The sequence below is a fragment of the Strongylocentrotus purpuratus genome, unplaced genomic scaffold (assembly GCF_000002235.5).
Source record: "Strongylocentrotus purpuratus isolate Spur 01 unplaced genomic scaffold, Spur_5.0 spur5_scaffold_20, whole genome shotgun sequence".
NCBI classification, from domain to species: Eukaryota; Metazoa; Echinodermata; class Echinoidea; order Camarodonta; family Strongylocentrotidae; genus Strongylocentrotus; species Strongylocentrotus purpuratus.
Genome location: NW_022145606.1, coordinates 25899132 through 25917397, shown reverse-complemented (window position 1 = coordinate 25917397; position 18266 = coordinate 25899132). Strand labels below are relative to the sequence as shown.

At 35.8% G+C, this 18266-nt stretch overlaps 1 protein-coding gene across 1 annotated transcript in view; it reads left to right on the top strand.

Moving 5' to 3' along the window:
• Positions 1–18266, top strand: part of LOC115927656 (MAM and LDL-receptor class A domain-containing protein 1-like) — a 37820-nt gene that overhangs the window by 12428 nt on the left and 7126 nt on the right. Inside the window, exons 8-21 of the mRNA XM_030993794.1 lie at positions 6154–6358; positions 7043–7299; positions 7937–8101; positions 8659–8908; positions 9539–9652; positions 10160–10401; positions 11472–11580; positions 13111–13251; positions 13843–14099; positions 14729–14819; positions 15439–15558; positions 16366–16566; positions 17100–17252; positions 17875–18015. Of these exons, the coding sequence (XP_030849654.1) occupies positions 6154–6358; positions 7043–7299; positions 7937–8101; positions 8659–8908; positions 9539–9652; positions 10160–10401; positions 11472–11580; positions 13111–13251; positions 13843–14099; positions 14729–14819; positions 15439–15558; positions 16366–16566; positions 17100–17252; positions 17875–18015 (2446 nt within the window). The remainder of the gene's footprint in view (positions 1–6153; positions 6359–7042; positions 7300–7936; positions 8102–8658; positions 8909–9538; positions 9653–10159; positions 10402–11471; positions 11581–13110; positions 13252–13842; positions 14100–14728; positions 14820–15438; positions 15559–16365; positions 16567–17099; positions 17253–17874; positions 18016–18266) is intronic.

The window sequence follows — 18266 nt, the reverse complement described above, 5'->3', positions numbered from 1 at the left end:
GACTTTTCAAAGACTCAAAGTCATCGTGACGTCATCCAGGCGCCATTTTGTAAAAATCAACTTATGATCATATCTTCATAACGGAAAGTAATTTTACATTCATATTTATCAAGATTAAGATCAATATCCGTCGGATCAATATGAGGTCAATAAATGCGCGCAAAAATGCGCGTACGCGTAGGCGCGCGCGTCAATGCGCGCGTAAAATTTTAAATTGCTCAAAATCGTCTTAAATTTTTTTTGCATACGTTTCAGGCCATTTTAAGCATTTCATAAAAAATCACGCAAAACACGCATTTTTGCACGTTTTCGTTCGTCACGGCCGAACGAAAAATAATTTCTCCGCAAAAGCTCTTGACCGAATATTCCTCATATTTTTCCGGAAAATTTGATACCATGTTTAGCTCTTTATCACTATTAAAAACGGAATGAGCGTCCGTTCAAGATAACCGTCCGTACGCGCGATTTTTGTAATACATTGCATATATGGGCAAAAACATGCCTATGAAAAGTCCATTGGGATGAATAGGGATTGCCAATTTTTTTTTCATATTTAGATAGAGTATGAGTCGGAGGTATGATTTCATATCTCATTTGGCCATTAAGTACATCTTGACGGCATCATAATGGCCTTGGAAGTCAAAAATACAAAATTGCATATTATGACGTCATTGTATTTATGGAAAATGTAGTGTATTTCTCTCAATATTCATCGATTCTCTTTGAAATGTCGATATGTTGTAGATAAGGCAATTCTCTACAAGATCACTTTTCACTAAGTTTCATTTTAATGAGGTCATCATAGTACAAAATTCAATTAAAGGCCACATGTCAGAATTTTCGTCATTTGCGTGTTATGTCTATGGAAGGTGAATTTCGTTCACATCATGAATCTACATGGCATTCATCTATGAGCACTATCTATCTTATGTGTGCTCTGTTTTCTCCCAAATTGGGGTATGTTATAGCTGAGACCATGGGCTATAAAAACGGTGTACTTTGTTTTTCGATCAGATGTTGGGATCATATCGAAATTTTCAATCGAAAGTTGAAATTGCAAATTTTGAAGGAATCATTAGGTGATGCGTACAAAGTATACGTATCATTAGGTGATACGTAACGAAGTCAACGTATCACCTTTTGATTTCGTCAAGATTTTTATTTATTTTTTTTTTATTTATTATTCTTCCTCGAATTTGTTCGCAGGATATCTCAAGACTCAATAAAGCCATTGTTATGAATCTTTCACTGATGATAGATCTTAGTCTAACTTAGAACTGCGTGACTTTTCAAAGACTCAAAGTCATCGTGACGTCATCCAGGCGCCATTTTGTAAAAATCAACTTATGATCATATCTTCATAACGGAAAGTAATTTTACATTCATATTTATCAAGATTAAGATCAATATCCGTCGGATCAATATGAGGTCAATAAATGCGCGCAAAAATGCGCGTACGCGTAGGCGCGCGCGTCAATGCGCGCGTAAAATTTTAAATTGCTCAAAATCGTCTTAAATTTTTTTTGCATACGTTTCAGGCCATTTTAAGCATTTCATAAAAAATCACGCAAAACACGCATTTTTGCACGTTTTCGTTCGTCACGGCCGAACGAAAAATAATTTCTCCGCAAAAGCTCTTGACCGAATATTCCTCATATTTTTCCGGAAAATTTGATACCATGTTTAGCTCTTTATCACTATTAAAAACGGAATGAGCGTCCGTTCAAGATAACCGTCCGTACGCGCGATTTTTGTAATACATTGCATATATGGGCAAAAACATGCCTATGAAAAGTCCATTGGGATGAATAGGGATTGCCAATTTTTTTTTCATATTTAGATAGAGTATGAGTCGGAGGTATGATTTCATATCTCATTTGGCCATTAAGTACATCTTGACGGCATCATAATGGCCTTGGAAGTCAAAAATACAAAATTGCATATTATGACGTCATTGTATTTATGGAAAATGTAGTGTATTTCTCTCAATATTCATCGATTCTCTTTGAAATGTCGATATGTTGTAGATAAGGCAATTCTCTACAAGATCACTTTTCACTAAGTTTCATTTTAATGAGGTCATCATAGTACAAAATTCAATTAAAGGCCACATGTCAGAATTTTCGTCATTTGCGTGTTATGTCTATGGAAGGTGAATTTCGTTCACATCATGAATCTACATGGCATTCATCTATGAGCACTATCTATCTTATGTGTGCTCTGTTTTCTCCCAAATTGGGGTATGTTATAGCTGAGACCATGGGCTATAAAAACGGTGCTTTTAGTTTTTTGATCAGATGATGAGATCATATCACAATTTTCAGTTGAATGTTGAAATGATGAATATGTCACGTATGTCCTATTTGTGAAACTTAAACGTTAGCAGTGTCCTCGTATTGAAATTATGTAAGGAAACCCTTTTACTTTCTAGACTGTACTCTCAGACACTATTGAGTGACTGACTGACATCTTTTTTTCTCTGGTAATAAAATACATAAAATGAGCGTTATAGAGAACATGAGCATTCGGCTACATTAATAACCCACTCTGTTCTCATTGTTCATTTCCTATTCAAGACTTGAATAATGACGAACTTCATTCAATATTTGGTAGTAATACTACAGATACTTATACTGATATCAATGATTTAAACTATTTATCCGAAAAAGAATATGAGTTTCATTTCAGTAGGTTTCTGAACTGTAAATATTATATTGATGAGGATTTTACGACTGAATTCAGTAACATTAACTATCATTTTTTAGTATTTTACATTTTAATTCGCGTAGTTTAAACATACATTGTAATGCTTTATCCAATTTCATCTGTACTTATGTATAGAAACTTGGGTTAATGATAGTACGCCACTATTATTCAATGTATCCGGTCATTCATTTATACAATTTAATCGCCAAGTACAAAAGAGTGGAGGTGTTGGTCTATTGGTCGCTGACAATTTTGAATATGAAATACGCAATGATATATGTATATTATACCCATCATACAACTATGAATCACTGTTTATTGAAAGCAATTTCCCTGTCGTTGAAAATGTTTTACAAAAAACACATACTGAACATAAACAGGTTTATATAATGGGAGATTTTAACATTGATCCCGTGAAATTTACTGGCAATGCTGTATGTAATTTCTTGAGCGAAATACATTCAAATCTTTGTATTCCTTTAATTGACAAGCCTTCAAGAAAGACTGACGGATCAATATCCCTCTAATCCACATTCTTTATACAGTGACAGTATATATCCATCCGATATTTAAAGATTTTATTTTCAAGCAACTAGTGAATCTCACGTCGACAACTCAAAATGATCGCTAATGTATTCTCACACTTTTCATTTACGCCGGGACATCGTGACGTCATACACTATACATTTTTAATTATTCAGGCATAAGCTCTTATTCATCAATTATATTTTCATTTCTTTGAATAAGATAAAAATCGTCAAAATGCGTTCTTCATGATGTAAATTAGAGTCAAAGGTGTAACTGGTTACTGCACAGAGTCAATGGTCATATATTGTCTCAATCTATCTTCCCTATATCCATAATGATCAAGGGATCGACACAATTTAAACTTGACATATGGATAGATCATTATGGGAAGAGCATTTTATAAAATAATATGATATCGTGTAATGCATTCTTTGTTATGTAAACCAATATCATACGTATCACCTAATTCGTCTAAGTGACGAATTAAAGTCTAGTTATTTATTATTATTCTTCCTCGATTTTGTTCGCAGGATATCTCAAGACTGAATAAAGCCATTGCCATGAAACTTTCAATGATGATAGATCTTAGTCTAACTTAGAACTGCGTGACTTTTCAAAGACTCAAAATTATCGTGACGTCATCTAGACGCCATTTTGTTAAAATCAACTTATGATCATATCTTCATAACGGAAAGCCATTTCTCATTCATATTTGTCATGATCAAAGTCAATATCCGCCCGGTCAATTTGAGGACAATATATGCGCGTAAAAATGCGCGTACGCGTAGGTGCGCGCGTTTACGCGCGCTTAAAAATTTAAAATGCTCTAAATCATCCCAAAATTTTTTTGCATACGTTTAAGGCCATATAGAGCATTTGACAAAAAATCTCGCTCACGCGCATGCGCGCGCGTTTTTTGCGCGTACTAGCATTTTGCAACATAGAATCCCAATATTTTCTCCGTCATCGTATTTTGTACATTTTTCCAAGCATTTTGATAATTTGTTCACCTTTTAATAACGCAATGAGCGTCCGTCAAAGTTGACAGCACGCGCGGATTTGCGTGATCTTTATCCACAATACATGGGCAAAAAAATGCCTATACAAAATTCATTGTAACTCTTCAGAATAGATAGAAACTCCCAATATTCTTTCATATGTGGATAGATTATGAAATGGAAATATGATTTCATGTCTCATTTGACTCTCAATTAACTCATAATGTCATCATAATGGCCTCCGAACTCGAAATTTAAATTTGCATATTATGACGGATGCATATTTTTGGAAAATTGATTGTATCTCTGTAAATATTGCTTTTTTTTCTTTCAAATTTTGATATGTTCTAGCTGAGACAATTTTCTACAAATGCAGTGTACATAATTGTCCAGTTTGACAAAGGTATCATGGCGTATTTTTGCAATTAAAGGAGGCATGTCAATTTTTCAAATTTTGCGTGTATTGTCTATGGGACATGACTATTTCTCAAAACTGCATTCTACATTTCCGTCTTTCGCGAGCAACATCTCCGTTTTTTTAACTTTGTTTTCCGTGAGCTTCGGATATGTTGTAGCTGAGACAATGAGCTATCTCCAATGTGACTTCATTTTTCGATCATATGCCGGGATCATGCTCATATTTTACTTGCAAAGTGGGATTTTAGAATTCCATTTTCGTTTACGTGTAATCGCTATGAGAAATGTTTTGGTATATCGGTAACGCACTTGACTTCCGACCTTGAGATCCCGGGTTCGAGTCCGGGTGTCTCCAACAATTTTTTCTCCACCTTTTTTTTTCCTTTTGACCTTTCACTGTACCATCTCCTTTGATTATTTAAACACGTAGAATCTCAAATAATGTAATAAACAACCCTATTTACTTTAGTGTTTCCCTTTTTTCACTTAATCCATTACTTTTTGCGTGTAATCCCTGTGGGAGATAATTTTTTCTCAAATCTGGATTCTACATTCCTGTCTTTTGCGAGCAATATCGCTGTTATTTCTGCTTGGATTTTGTGCTATGTGCTATCTAAATCACCCCTCATTTTTTCAATAAGATGTCAGGATCCCGCTCATGATCATGATCTTCATCATGATTATCATGATCATCAATATCATAATGATGATAATCATTTATCAATTACATTTTCATTTCTTTGAATAAGATAAAATCGTCAAAATGTGTTCTTCGTGATATAAATTAGAATCAAAGGTGTAACTGGTTACTGCGCAGGGTCAATGGTCATATTTTTTCAATCTATCTTCCCTACATCTATAATGATCAAGGGGACACAATTTAAACTTGACATATGGATAGATCTTAATGGATGAAGCATTTCATAAAATAATATGATATCGTATAATGCATTCTTTATTATGTAAACCATTAGCATACGTATCACCTAATTCGTCAAAGTGACGAATTAAAGTCTAGTTTTTACTTCAATTCATGAGGAACTTTTGTTTTAGTACTTTGCCTAATGTCCTCTAAATTCTAAATGTTATTGTAATATAAACTCGGTTCAAGCAATTAGTAATATATAGCATAGTTTTTAAAAATATTATAAAAGAGGTTGTATCGGGTACCCCTCTTTACGCCAATTTATTTCCAATGTATTATTAGTCTTTCCGATGAATTTGTTCAAATTAAAATTTGCATAAAAGTCAAGTGAGACATTGAATAATTGCATTAGTATTTAATGTCACAATTAAATAATCGCACTTTGTAGATGGAGGGACATGTGTTAGCAGAAACCGATAATTCAAATAATTTTATTATGATAACTAGTGGGAAACATGCATTTCCGCTATTTAACAGATATTTGTCTCAACAAAAAAACTTTGCTTTAAGTTAATATTTATGCTTAGATCGTGACGTCATAGTATACGTATGCTTTCATTACCTTTGAACCTCGTGTAGATCAACTTTCTAGCCCTACCCGACCTCAGCAACCCCGGCATCATCGCCATCGACGACGTCTTCTTCAGTAGCTGCTCGCTACCTCGACCCGAGACATCGTGCGAGATCGATGAGTTCAGATGCTCCAACAGAGCCTGCATCAAGCTCGAGTTTCTTTGCGATTTCGATGACGACTGCGGAGATTATTCTGATGAGCTTCAATGCGGTTCGTACACAGATATCGTTGTTTTCAAGAGTAATAATGATATCAATAATATCGATGACATTTGAAATGGTAATAAAAGTAAAACTTTTGTCTCGCCTGCATAATTATAGCAAAAGCGATATATAGGCGCTGCTTTTCCGGTGACGGCCGCGGCGGCATCAACATAAGTTTTTGAATGTTTAATATAATTTTGAAAGTATAAGTTCTTATTCAATGAAACTTGAACTAAAGGGGTTATCAAGTATCTCTCATAATGTGAGTAGAATTTCAGGTCACAGAGTCAAGGTCAAAGGTCATTTCCGGTCAATAATCTTGGACTGTATTGTGGCATTATCATCAAAATCTTAACCTGAGGCTAAGTTTTTTAAAGCATAAGTACTTATTCAATGAAACTTAGACTAATATAAAGGGGTTATCAAATATCCCCAATTATGGGAGTAGAATTTCAGGTCACTAAGTTAAGGTCAAAAATCATTTCAGGTCAACAAACTTAGACTATGTTGTGGCATCAACATCAAAACCTCACCTGAGGTGCAGATACACTGACATGACCGCGTTAAGGCAACATTCTGTATAAAGCATAATTGTTTATACTAATGATTAATCAAGGCACATGTGTCTTACACATTGATATACAACGAAACAGTAGGGGTAACATTCGTCCGTTATTTATTTCCTCTTTAGACTCCACGTCCTTCACCAGCCGATGTGATTTCGAGACTGACCTCTGCTCCTTCTCAACTCTGTCTGGAGACTTCAGCTGGACTCGTACAACAGCCGCGCTAGCCCGTGACCAGTCGTACGCCCCTACCCGAGATCATACTACGAATAACAAAGGCGGGTTTTACCTCTTGGCTGATAGTATTGGTAGACAGAGGGGCGATGTAGCGAGGGTCGTGTCCCCGGTGTTTGAGGCGACGGGGTTGATCACTACTTGCTCTGTGAGTTTATCTTGTTTGTCGTCATCCGTTTTCTCTTGTTCTTTTCATTCATTTTGGACCCCATGGAAGAACAGTTTAGTCTTCGTGGCTTGACTGAACTGGGTGTCCTTCTGACTTCATTATTGTTTTCTTCTTTTCTCGTTTACATTGTATATTATGTTTGTTTTAAAAGTCTATTTAAATGATGTTGTAAATGTTCTGAATATAATATATTTGTTTGTGTGTGTGAATTCGGAAAATAAATAAATCGAATCAAATTCTTCTTCTTTTCCTTCTTCTTGTTGTTATTTTCCTCATTCCTCTTCTTATTCTTCTCTTCCTCTTTTCCTTCTGCTCCTTCTTCTTCTCTACCTCTTCTTCTCCTTCTGCTAATTTTCCTTTTTTTCTCCTTTTCCGCAACTTATTTTGTGTCTACCTTGCCGAAATGATCATATAGCACATATTATACGATAACTGTTATTTTTATTGCACTTTAACCATTTTACTTAAGTGATTCCTTAGCCTCAATTGTTTTGATATACTTTCGAAAGAAAAATTGCAAACTTCAATGGACTAATCCATTTCAACTGAGAAAGAACAATTACCAGACAATTAAAAACAAAATCTTGTAATCCACCTCATTAATTTTGTCCACCAGATGCGGTTCTTCTATTCAGCATTCGGGCCTGACGTGGGGGTATTCAACATCTATACCCGCTACACCGTAGGGGGCCCACTCACCCTGATAAGAACCATTAGTAACTACGCCATTGATAGTTTCACATTCTTCACGGAGTCCATCGTTACAACGTCTGATTACCAGGTGTGTGGGCTCATGGTCTTTGTTGTTAGTTGAAAACTTCCTTGTAATACCTTTTAAATAGTGAGTACAGCATTCTTCGTCATGCTGAAGCTGTCGTTGATGGCGTTTAGACAGCTTCACGAGAATGGGGCTAAATACGTAAAAGAGAATGTATTGGCCTCTGACCCTGTTCATAGAGTTGCCCCAACTTTTAAATATAAGTTGCAAATATTTCAAACTAAGTATTTTGGTAAAATATTCGATTGCGTCACAGTATTTGTGAACATGACGACGAATGTTTTTAGTACATCATAGCTGTCAACTGTTAAAAACAGTGGGAAACTACAAGAGGTAAGTCAAGGAGAAACACAAATCTCTGGTATTAATGAGATCCTTATCTACTGTGAAACCTTTTTCTTTCTTAATGATTGGCGATAATTACCTGAAAACCACAAGGAAAAGGAAAGATAACAGTTACAAGATAACAATAAGATAACGAAATATTAGGGGTACAAATAAGAGCACTGAACATCGGTAGATTAACGGATACAACAAAATAACAAAATATTATCATGTAGGTTGTCATCGAAGCCGTGGTCGGCGACGGACAGAGTGCGACCATCGCCATCGACGATATCAGCTTCTTGAACTGCGCTCTTTCGACTCAGACCTCCCTCCCAGGGGGTACGACACCCCCGATCCCCACGACACCGCCCGCCTGCCCCGCCCCTGGAGACTTCAGCTGCGGTGAAGGGACCTGTGTACAACAAAGTCAAGTGTGCGATTTTATCAAGCAGTGCCCGAACGGCGCTGATGAAACAATTTGTGGTAAGTTGTTGTTCTTTTTTAGTCAACTCTTTCCATGTGTTAACGCAATTCAAAGTCTTTCTTGCCAACATTTTAATTTGTATATTAAATATTAACTAATTATCAAATTCATGGATTGCACTCCAAACATTTAACATTATTCTCATTTTCATTTTGACAATGGATAACACAAAGGAAGACTTTGAATTTATGAAGACAAAAATATCAATCTTCTTTCACTTATCAGCTATGAAAAATACAACAAACACACTGTAGGTACCTGTAATGATGTATTGTTTTGAAAGACAACAAATTATTGGTAGGCAAAGCTGAATATTAGTAAATAATCTTTTTCTACAGGTAATGACATTAGATATATACACACTGATTTCGTAATTTTTAATGTGTTTCTTAATTAATATCTAACGACTAATATGATTGCACAAGATGCAGTTTTATCCAAAAATATACAACATGTCTTGCGTCTTCGCTAATATGTATTACCACCATGGGTGTCGATCTGTAATTGATACCTATTGTTCAGTGGGGATGATCTATTCATTCATACCCCCTGATCAATAGGTATTACGTAAGGTTTGCCACCCATGATTACCACGTTAATACTACTTATGAACTTATTGTGATTTGCAGGGAATTGTGAGTTTGATAATGATTTCTGTCGGGGAGATAACTTTGGATGGCAGCGGACTCAAGCAGGATCGGGAGGAGACTCGTTGGACCGTGATCACTTCAATGATCCTCTCGGTAAGAACTATTCCATTTTTAGTTCTGGTAAAAATGCAACAGAATTTGTGAGCTGTCTCATTTTGTAAACGTTAGTCTGGAAAAATATCATAGTAGAAATGCCATCTCTTTCTTCCAAAGATCTTAGATTTCCAGTCAGAACTACAACAGCGAAATAAATATACCACAGTTCGTTTAAGAACTAACACGTCTCTCCAGGAAAGAAAACCCCAGTCGTTTTAAGGACTACACATAACCGTTAAAGTTGTCCTCACTCATCTACGACACCGTGAAAACCTTTAAAGATCAATTAATTTATATTTTGCACCTTGAGGAGTTTTTGCCTTTTGAAGGTGATGCGTTCTCAGGTGAGGCTTCTGGAAGGTGCCTGACTCATTTACCTCGACACTCAAACCTCTAAAGATCATTTGAACTAAGTAGCTAATCACTAATGGTTAAGAGTTGTTTGTTTGTTTTTACTTTTGCACGCTTATTTTGTTAATTTCCACTTATTTTCGTTATCTGCAGAGACAGGCTGGTACCTACAAAACATCTTCGGTTACAACTCCTTCGTGACCCCTGACATAGGGCCGACCGGGTCACGATGTCAGGTCAGCTTCTATTACTACATGAGTAGTGACCTGGAGCTACTGGAATTGAGGGCCTATCTCCTAGACGGGGATCAGATATTCTTGGAGAGGGGATCTGAGAACCCCAATACATGGCAGCAAGGGACTGGATTTATTGGACAACATAACGGCAGGATACAGGTTAGGGTCATTCGATTTCATTGCAGGGCCCCGCCAACAGAGATATTAAAGTTATCGATTGGTTGCTAGTTTGCCATTTAACTTGGTTTAAATTACAGTCGATCAATCCATATCACAATCAATTGTATTAAAAAGGAGAATATGAACACATAGGGGGGAAAAAAGAAGAATTGTAGTAGAATCGCGGGAAGATGAAAAGTAAGACAGAATAAGAAGTAGAAGAGGAAAGAGAAAGAAGAAGAAAAAGAAGACGATAAAATTAAAGGAAATACAAAGTTTTGGGAAATTTGGGAAATTGGGTGGATACTGATTCTTTACAATTTTGATATATTTGGATGCCCCTGTGGATGTATTATAAGCACTAGAAAATTCAGCCCCTAAAACACTTCTGCTTTCGAGAAAAATGGACTACAAAAATTTTCCGGTGCTCCCGGTAAATTTTGATAAATTTCAAATAGCGCCTACGGCCGTACAACAGTAGCTGCGACCATGACAATCTCAGAATATGTAGTTGTGATATATAATTTCCTAACGGGAATAGCTAATCGGTCGATTTTAGTCAAGAAGCATTGTTTTATGGCTTAATTACTATTTTGACCTTGAGAGGGAGCTACAAACATAAAGCGTGTATTATTTACAATTTCATAACTTTAGACTCGATTTCAACCGCGACAACGATCACTGAATATTGTAGGATCGCATATGCTTTCTATATGTTCATTTTAACTAAATTCATGACCCCTTGCCAAAACTTTGTATTACCTTTAAGAAATATTCAGGAATCTATCTGAAGGTTTCAAGTTCAATTTGTTAAATTTGTTTAAAGCTAAATATCTACCTACCTACCTACAATATGATCACATTTCAGACGATCAAACCTACACAATATGAGATTTAGAATTATTTTGACCCTGACAAAGATTTTTTTTTTTTTGAGCTCACATTTTCAGTTGACCATCTGTCTTGCTGCCTGTGTAGGGATAAATATGGTATGTTGTATATTGCTTTAATTCCCCTTGATAATCAGTTTTTTTAATAAACAATTCGTGTTTTTGTGTTTATTCTGATAGGTGAGCTTCGACCATATATACCTGAATCCTGTTCAGCCCACCACGTATACCGTAGCACTGGATGGAATCTCTTTCTTGAACTGCGCAGCAAATCAAACTATATCATCAGGTAAAATATATATGGGCTTTATAATCATCGGGTCATCGCGTCCGGTCGGGTGGTCGCGTTACGTGCATTTTTTGTGAACGGTAAATCATGTGACAATGCACTTAACCCTACGTTAACTGGGGGGTCAATTTGACCCCCCCCCCCCCCCTGTAGAAATTTCGCGACTACTCCGAAACCGCGGCAAATAAAACAAATTCTTTTCATGACTTTTTTTCTTTTGAGTCTTACACACCTTTTTAAACGATTTTTTTGAAAATCAGACGTATAGTTACAAAGTCACGTGACCTTTTGTCTTCGCATGTCAGCCCGAAAATCACTCATTTTTGTGATTTGTGTACAAAACATATGGAAATGTCATTTTTCCTTAAAAAGAGATAAAACATTGGTTATTTAGTTTATTTTAAAGTTTAGGTGTTTGTTTTGGGGTCAAAGTAGTTGAATTGTAGTTATAAATGAAATAAAACATCAAAAACAACAAAAACAATAAAATACATAAGTTAAAAAACAATGAAATACATAAGAAATTATCAAAACAAGAGATAACATAAGGAATAACCTGGCTCTTCCAATTTTTTGTGTTGTATTATTATTCCAAATGGTCTAACAATTATATGTAGTGAAAAAGAATGCTTAAATATGTATTATGTATGATTTATGGGCCAAAATATGAATTTTATGACCTTATTTGCATAAATTACCATAAATATGCAAATGAGTGAATTTTTCAAAAAATTGAAATTACCATAGTATTCTATACATTTCACTTGACATGTATGCAATTTTTCGCGGCGATCGGCAGGGAAACGGCCGAGATCTTAGGGGGGGGGGGGGGGGATCAAAGTGACCCCCCCCCCCCCCCCAGTAAAAACCTGGTCTGAAATAGCCCAGTTAAAATAGGGTTAAGGACGGGACCTTTCGTGGGATTTTCACAAAGTGTGGGGTAAATTGGACCAGACCATTTTATAGATTAGAAGGGCTTATTTCACAATATAACCCAACATTTCGTAGAGGTCAGGTAACGCGACCACCCGATCCGACGCAAAGACCCGATCGTACGAAGTAAGCCTGTTAATGCTATTCATAAACCCCACAGTCCTGTTTTATAACACAGCTATATTCTTAAATCCTAAACGCATTTTGCATTTAAAACAAAACAAGAGTATGCAGAAGGTGAAAGGTCTCTATGGTTACTTTCAAACTCCGAGTTCAGATGACAATTTTGACTGAAGCTGTGATACTTGCACTATGAACATGACAGACAAAGAAAGCGGACAAAATATACAGTTCCTCAGGTAAACAAAGGAACATCCCTTCACTGCTATTATGTAAAAAGGCGAATATGCATGTGACACCTGTTCTACACATTTTTACATAATAGCAGTGAAGGGATGTTCTTTTGTCTACCAGAGGAACTGTATATTTTGTCCGCTTGCTTTGTCAGTCATGTCATAGTGTTGTACAGTACTGTTGACCTTTGCTACTATCCACGTTATAAAGATTACATTACCGTTTTATATTTTCATGATCTAGATTTGAACTGTACCTTCGAACAAGATCTATGTGGGTACTTCCAAACTCCGAATCCAGAAGATGAATTTGATTGGATTAGGAATAGTGGATCTACAGGAACGAGCACTACGGGACCATCTTTTGATCACACTACAGGATCAGGTAGGACAATAACTAATTGTTTCTTTGTTTGATTTTAAGTTTTGCCTGACTGCTAAGATATTTGAAATAATAATACTTGCATTTTCAAAATTTTATTAGTGACTTGGTAACATTGATGAAGGTTGATGAAAAAAAAAATCGTAATTTTGCATAAAATGTTATTTATTATATCAGGCATCAGGTGAAAACGAATTCGTTTAATAAAATTTCGGAAATACAAGTATTACTTTTAACAAACAGAACTTTGTTATTCCTGGCTCATTTTTCCTGATTGAGGTGTCATATGAAAGGACAGAATGTGATCTTTTTTTGCAAATGTGATTTTCTCTTTGAAATTCAGATACCGTTCGCCAAATGACCAATTGGTACCCTTTCTTCAAATTGTTTTTTATCACTCATGCGTGAAATATGCATCATATGAGTAGCATCAAATGAAAGAAGAGGATCTAAGCTGTACAGATTATGTGCCATTTCTTTATTATAAGTGTGATTAAGTTTTGATAAAACATCGATAATTCTCGGTTTCGTTTTTTCTGAGACGCACTGTATATCAATCCATTAACATGTTTTCCGATATGTCATATAATATAGGATATTACATGTACACTGAGATGAACGGAAACTCTAACGGCGAGAAGGCCCGCCTCGAGTCGCATCCGCAATCACCCCCGGGCGATAATGGAATATGCCTGAGTTTCTATTACCATATGTATGGGCCTCACGTGGACACGTTCAATGTGCTGCTCAAAGAGGGGAGTTTAGAGACGCTGATCTGGACGCGAAAGCAGACGCAGGGAAATCAATGGTTGTTGGCCCAGAGAACTATCAAAACAATTTCAAGTTGGGCGGTGAGTATACGGGGTAACCCATTGCTTACTGGAACCTGGTGGTCCCTGTGTTAAGTCTATGGGAATTCGATAATTCAGTAGTCAACGGGTTGACCTATTGACTACTAAGTTATGATTTTTTAATATTTTTTATGCCACAAGCATCTGCTCAAATTAAGGTGTGTGTTGAATGATGTTAATACTTGAAAAAAAAACAAATAGATGTGCGTTTTTGTTTTATTAAACAAAAAAAATTGTATTTTTAATGTAGATGTGGAAATTAATTCGATTCAATTCAACTAAAAAATGTCAATACTTTAAATGAAATATACGTAATATATGTACATGCATTACATTGATATTTAAATCTATCACTCTATCACTCTCTATATATATTTATATGTATATAGTGTTTTGCAAGACATGAAATGAGTGACAGAATGCTTTGTGAATTTGGCGTCCAATTTAGAGGTATACTTTATAGGTAATACTTTCGCAATTGTGTTATGTTTGGAAGGAGATAGCACTTGTTCTAAATTAAAACATCTATTTTCATTCAGTCTAGATTGTGTTTTAAACATAAACGCAATCGCACGTTGTCTTTGTAACCTCTGAGTTACCTCCCTTTACATTTTCTTGATACATCTCAGGTTGTCTTCGAGGCATTCCGTGGGGCAAATAAATACGGGGATATTGCAATAGATGACGTCATATTCTACCCAGGACCCTGCCCTCTCTCAAGTAAGATACAATATCAATCGAATATACTCTCTCTCTCTCTTTATCCTTCTCTCTCTCTCTCTCTCTCATTCTCTCTTTCTCTCTCTCTCTCTCTTTCTCTCTCTCTCTCTCTCTCTTTCTCTATTTCTGTCTTTCTCTCCCTCTCTCTTTATCTCACTCTCTCTCTCTTTCTCTCTTTAATAAAATGATTGCAATCATATATATATATATATATATATATATACATATCTTTGCATAATTCCTTTGCATAATTTAATTATATAATTCAATAATTACTCAATCTTATGTTTGGGAGACGTAAAAACACTTGAAATATAATCCAGAAATTTCACGTATTCAACCTCACAAGAAAATTCCCTCGATTCGATCGGAATTACTGAAAAAGGCGACTATTCGTTATGAGGATGTAGGCCTCATTATATCATTCAAATGTAATGACTCTGTTTTAAAAAGAGAAGATTCATTATTGATTCCCCTAAGATACACGTCAGACTACTACTTTCATTTTCAATATTTAAGTGAATGTTTACTTTTAAAATGTGTTTGCTGTTCTGGAGTTATCATAAATCGTGGAACTGTGCCTTTCAAATGTCAACTTCTATATATTTTGTCTTTTAAGATGAGTGTGATTTTGAGGTTGGACTTTGCTCATGGACCCAGGGAAGAAACGACGACTTTGATTGGTCAATAGGTAGCAATGGTTCTCCCCCTACTGATCACACGACTGGAACAGCTTCAGGTATAGCAGTTTATTTGTACGGTACAGTCAAACCTGTCTATAAAGGCCACCCAGGGGAAACACAAAAGTAGCCACTGTAGATAGGTGACATTTCTAGACAGGCACTTTAACATACCTTTCCGTCTAAAGGGTGACGAATCGGGTGACCACTATAGAGAGGTGGCCACTAAGACAGGTTTGACTGCATTATATATAGATATAGTTTAGATCCGTTTTAAGGTTCCTCCGCAAATGCACGTAAAAGTCTTAAGTGATTACATTTCACGGCAGTATTGTGATTACAGAAGTGTTTAATTATTTGGAAAAGTAATCAAAAATATTTGCAGATGCTTCATGTTTATTCATTTATTGACAGATGACCTCGCCATAGGTAAAAATGTTAGGAATAGGCGGGGACCTTTTAAAGCTTCTAACCCAAAGGCTAGAATAAAAAGTTGCCAACGTTGCACGGAAGCATTTTAATTGGAGAAGAACTTTGATATCAAATAGAAAGCATTAGAGGTTTTTTGTTTATCTACTTCATGTATAATGTTGTGATGTTCATGTCAGAGGTAAAAACAAAAACATCCGAATTGATAGATTACGCAGCGGGCCTCTTCAAAATGTTCATGTTTATAATGGGATTTGTATTGTTCATAATGTTAAAACGTTTTAAAACTATAAGTATTAAATTCATTTATACGCACATGCAGCTATACTACTTTCTTATTTTCATTCGTAAATGAAGGTCTAAAAACTAAATTCCTGCGTGGAATTCGTATATTAAAGTACTGGGAGTTAAAAACTTTGATCAATCGTTTCTTATAGGTATGTTCGCGTATGTGAGCACGGCACCTCCACGCACTCAAGGCGAGTTCGCTCGCATTGTCAGCCCCGTTTACCAGCCCACATCCACGCAGTGCCTGAACTTCTGGTTTTATCTCGAAGGCGACGATGACGGGGGGACGCTGAACGTCTGGGTGCATGATCTCATCAATGATGTGTACACGAATATATGGACACAACACGGTACGGAACTGTGTTAACATTCAAAGCCGCTGAAAAACATTTTTATATATTATTTACAGTTGTTGATGCCAAAGGGCTGAGAAAGATATTTTTCCGTAGCGTTCTTTGTATCCCTGATCACCATTAACTATTCGTAGGTTTATTTGATCTATAATAACCATCATTTATCGCTAACAGCGGGAATCATTTAGAGTGATCTCATACTTAAACACTAATTCCTATTTGTAGATCGGTGACCTTAGCATATTTTCACGATGAAATAGTTAGAACTTTAATCTTTTTTTTTAACACAGATTCATTAAAAATAATTATAAAGAACAGATTTACCTCAAGAAACAGGAATACTTTATCAAGTTTACCTTAAGTGTTTCAACTAAAATACGCAATTTATATCTGAACTTATATCCTCAATGCTAAGGAGAGCTAAACCATTCATTGTTTTCTATTCATCTGAAACTTGCTCCTCTCTTAATATTTATGTTTATTCTACTCTAAATCAAAACGCCTCTGTTATTTGTGTTCCTCTTTTGTAGGCCATGGCCATGGTATATGGCATTTCGGGCGTGGCACCTTATCAGCCTCTCATCCTTATGAGGTCATCATAGAGGGCGTCCTAGGTTCGAACCCAGTTGGTGACCTAGCCATCGATGACGTCAAGATCTCAGGTGGACCATGTCCCAGAGCTGGTAATTATTTGTTATACCCAAAACGATTATTTCATAATCATTCATGACATGTACCTGTTTGCTTACTTACTAATAGTTGCCTGGTTCAGGATTTGTTTATAGTGATATATTGCTTTTGGTTTGTACACACACACGCCCACACAAAATAGTTTAACTTTACCTTGATACCTGAACTGCAACGACAGAAGTAAATCTTTAAAAGAATGGAAGGAAATCCCTGCTTGTGTTTCAAACACGGTTCAACATGTGTATATAATAATATCACATCTAAGAATCAAGTTATTTTTAAGTCAACATCGCAATTATTTACCACGCTCGTTACATTTCTTTGCTTTGTATTTTATTCAATTGATTTAAAATCCGCTGTTCTTTTACTGTCGTAATTGTTTAATTTGTATTGCGTCTTATTTTGAATTGTATATATCTTGTAAGTGATTTTTTTTTAATGTATGGGTGTTGGCTAAATCAAGTGATCCGTGTTGAAATACTATAAACTTGAAAAGAAATAAAATGCTGCAATAATGAAAGTTTGAACGTAATGGCTCACAAAATGATTTAGTGATTGTAGGTCTACGGTAGGTTATGCAATCATTTGTATTCGTTTTATGGTTTTGTTATTCAGGTTTCTGTGATTTCGAGACCGACAAATGTTCCTGGTCTAACGAAGCTAGCCTTGATACGAGGGACTGGCTCAGAAACAATGGAGCTACACCGTCCAACTTCACCGGACCCAGCATTGACCATACCTATGGAACATCTTTTGGTAAGAGGGTTTGCTTTCCGGAAACACACCCTAACTCTCTATACATGTATGTTTTGGGGGGATTAAAGGCCTATTAACGTATTATATTATAACCTGAGTATTCGCTCAAATCCTTCATCAGATTGTTTTATGTTCATACTTAATTTTTTACTGTAGATGGTGGTTATGGAAGAAAAAAGAACAGTTCGTGGAGCATACTAATGATACATACAAATGAATGTGTACAGGTTAATTTTATTTATTCGTATTAA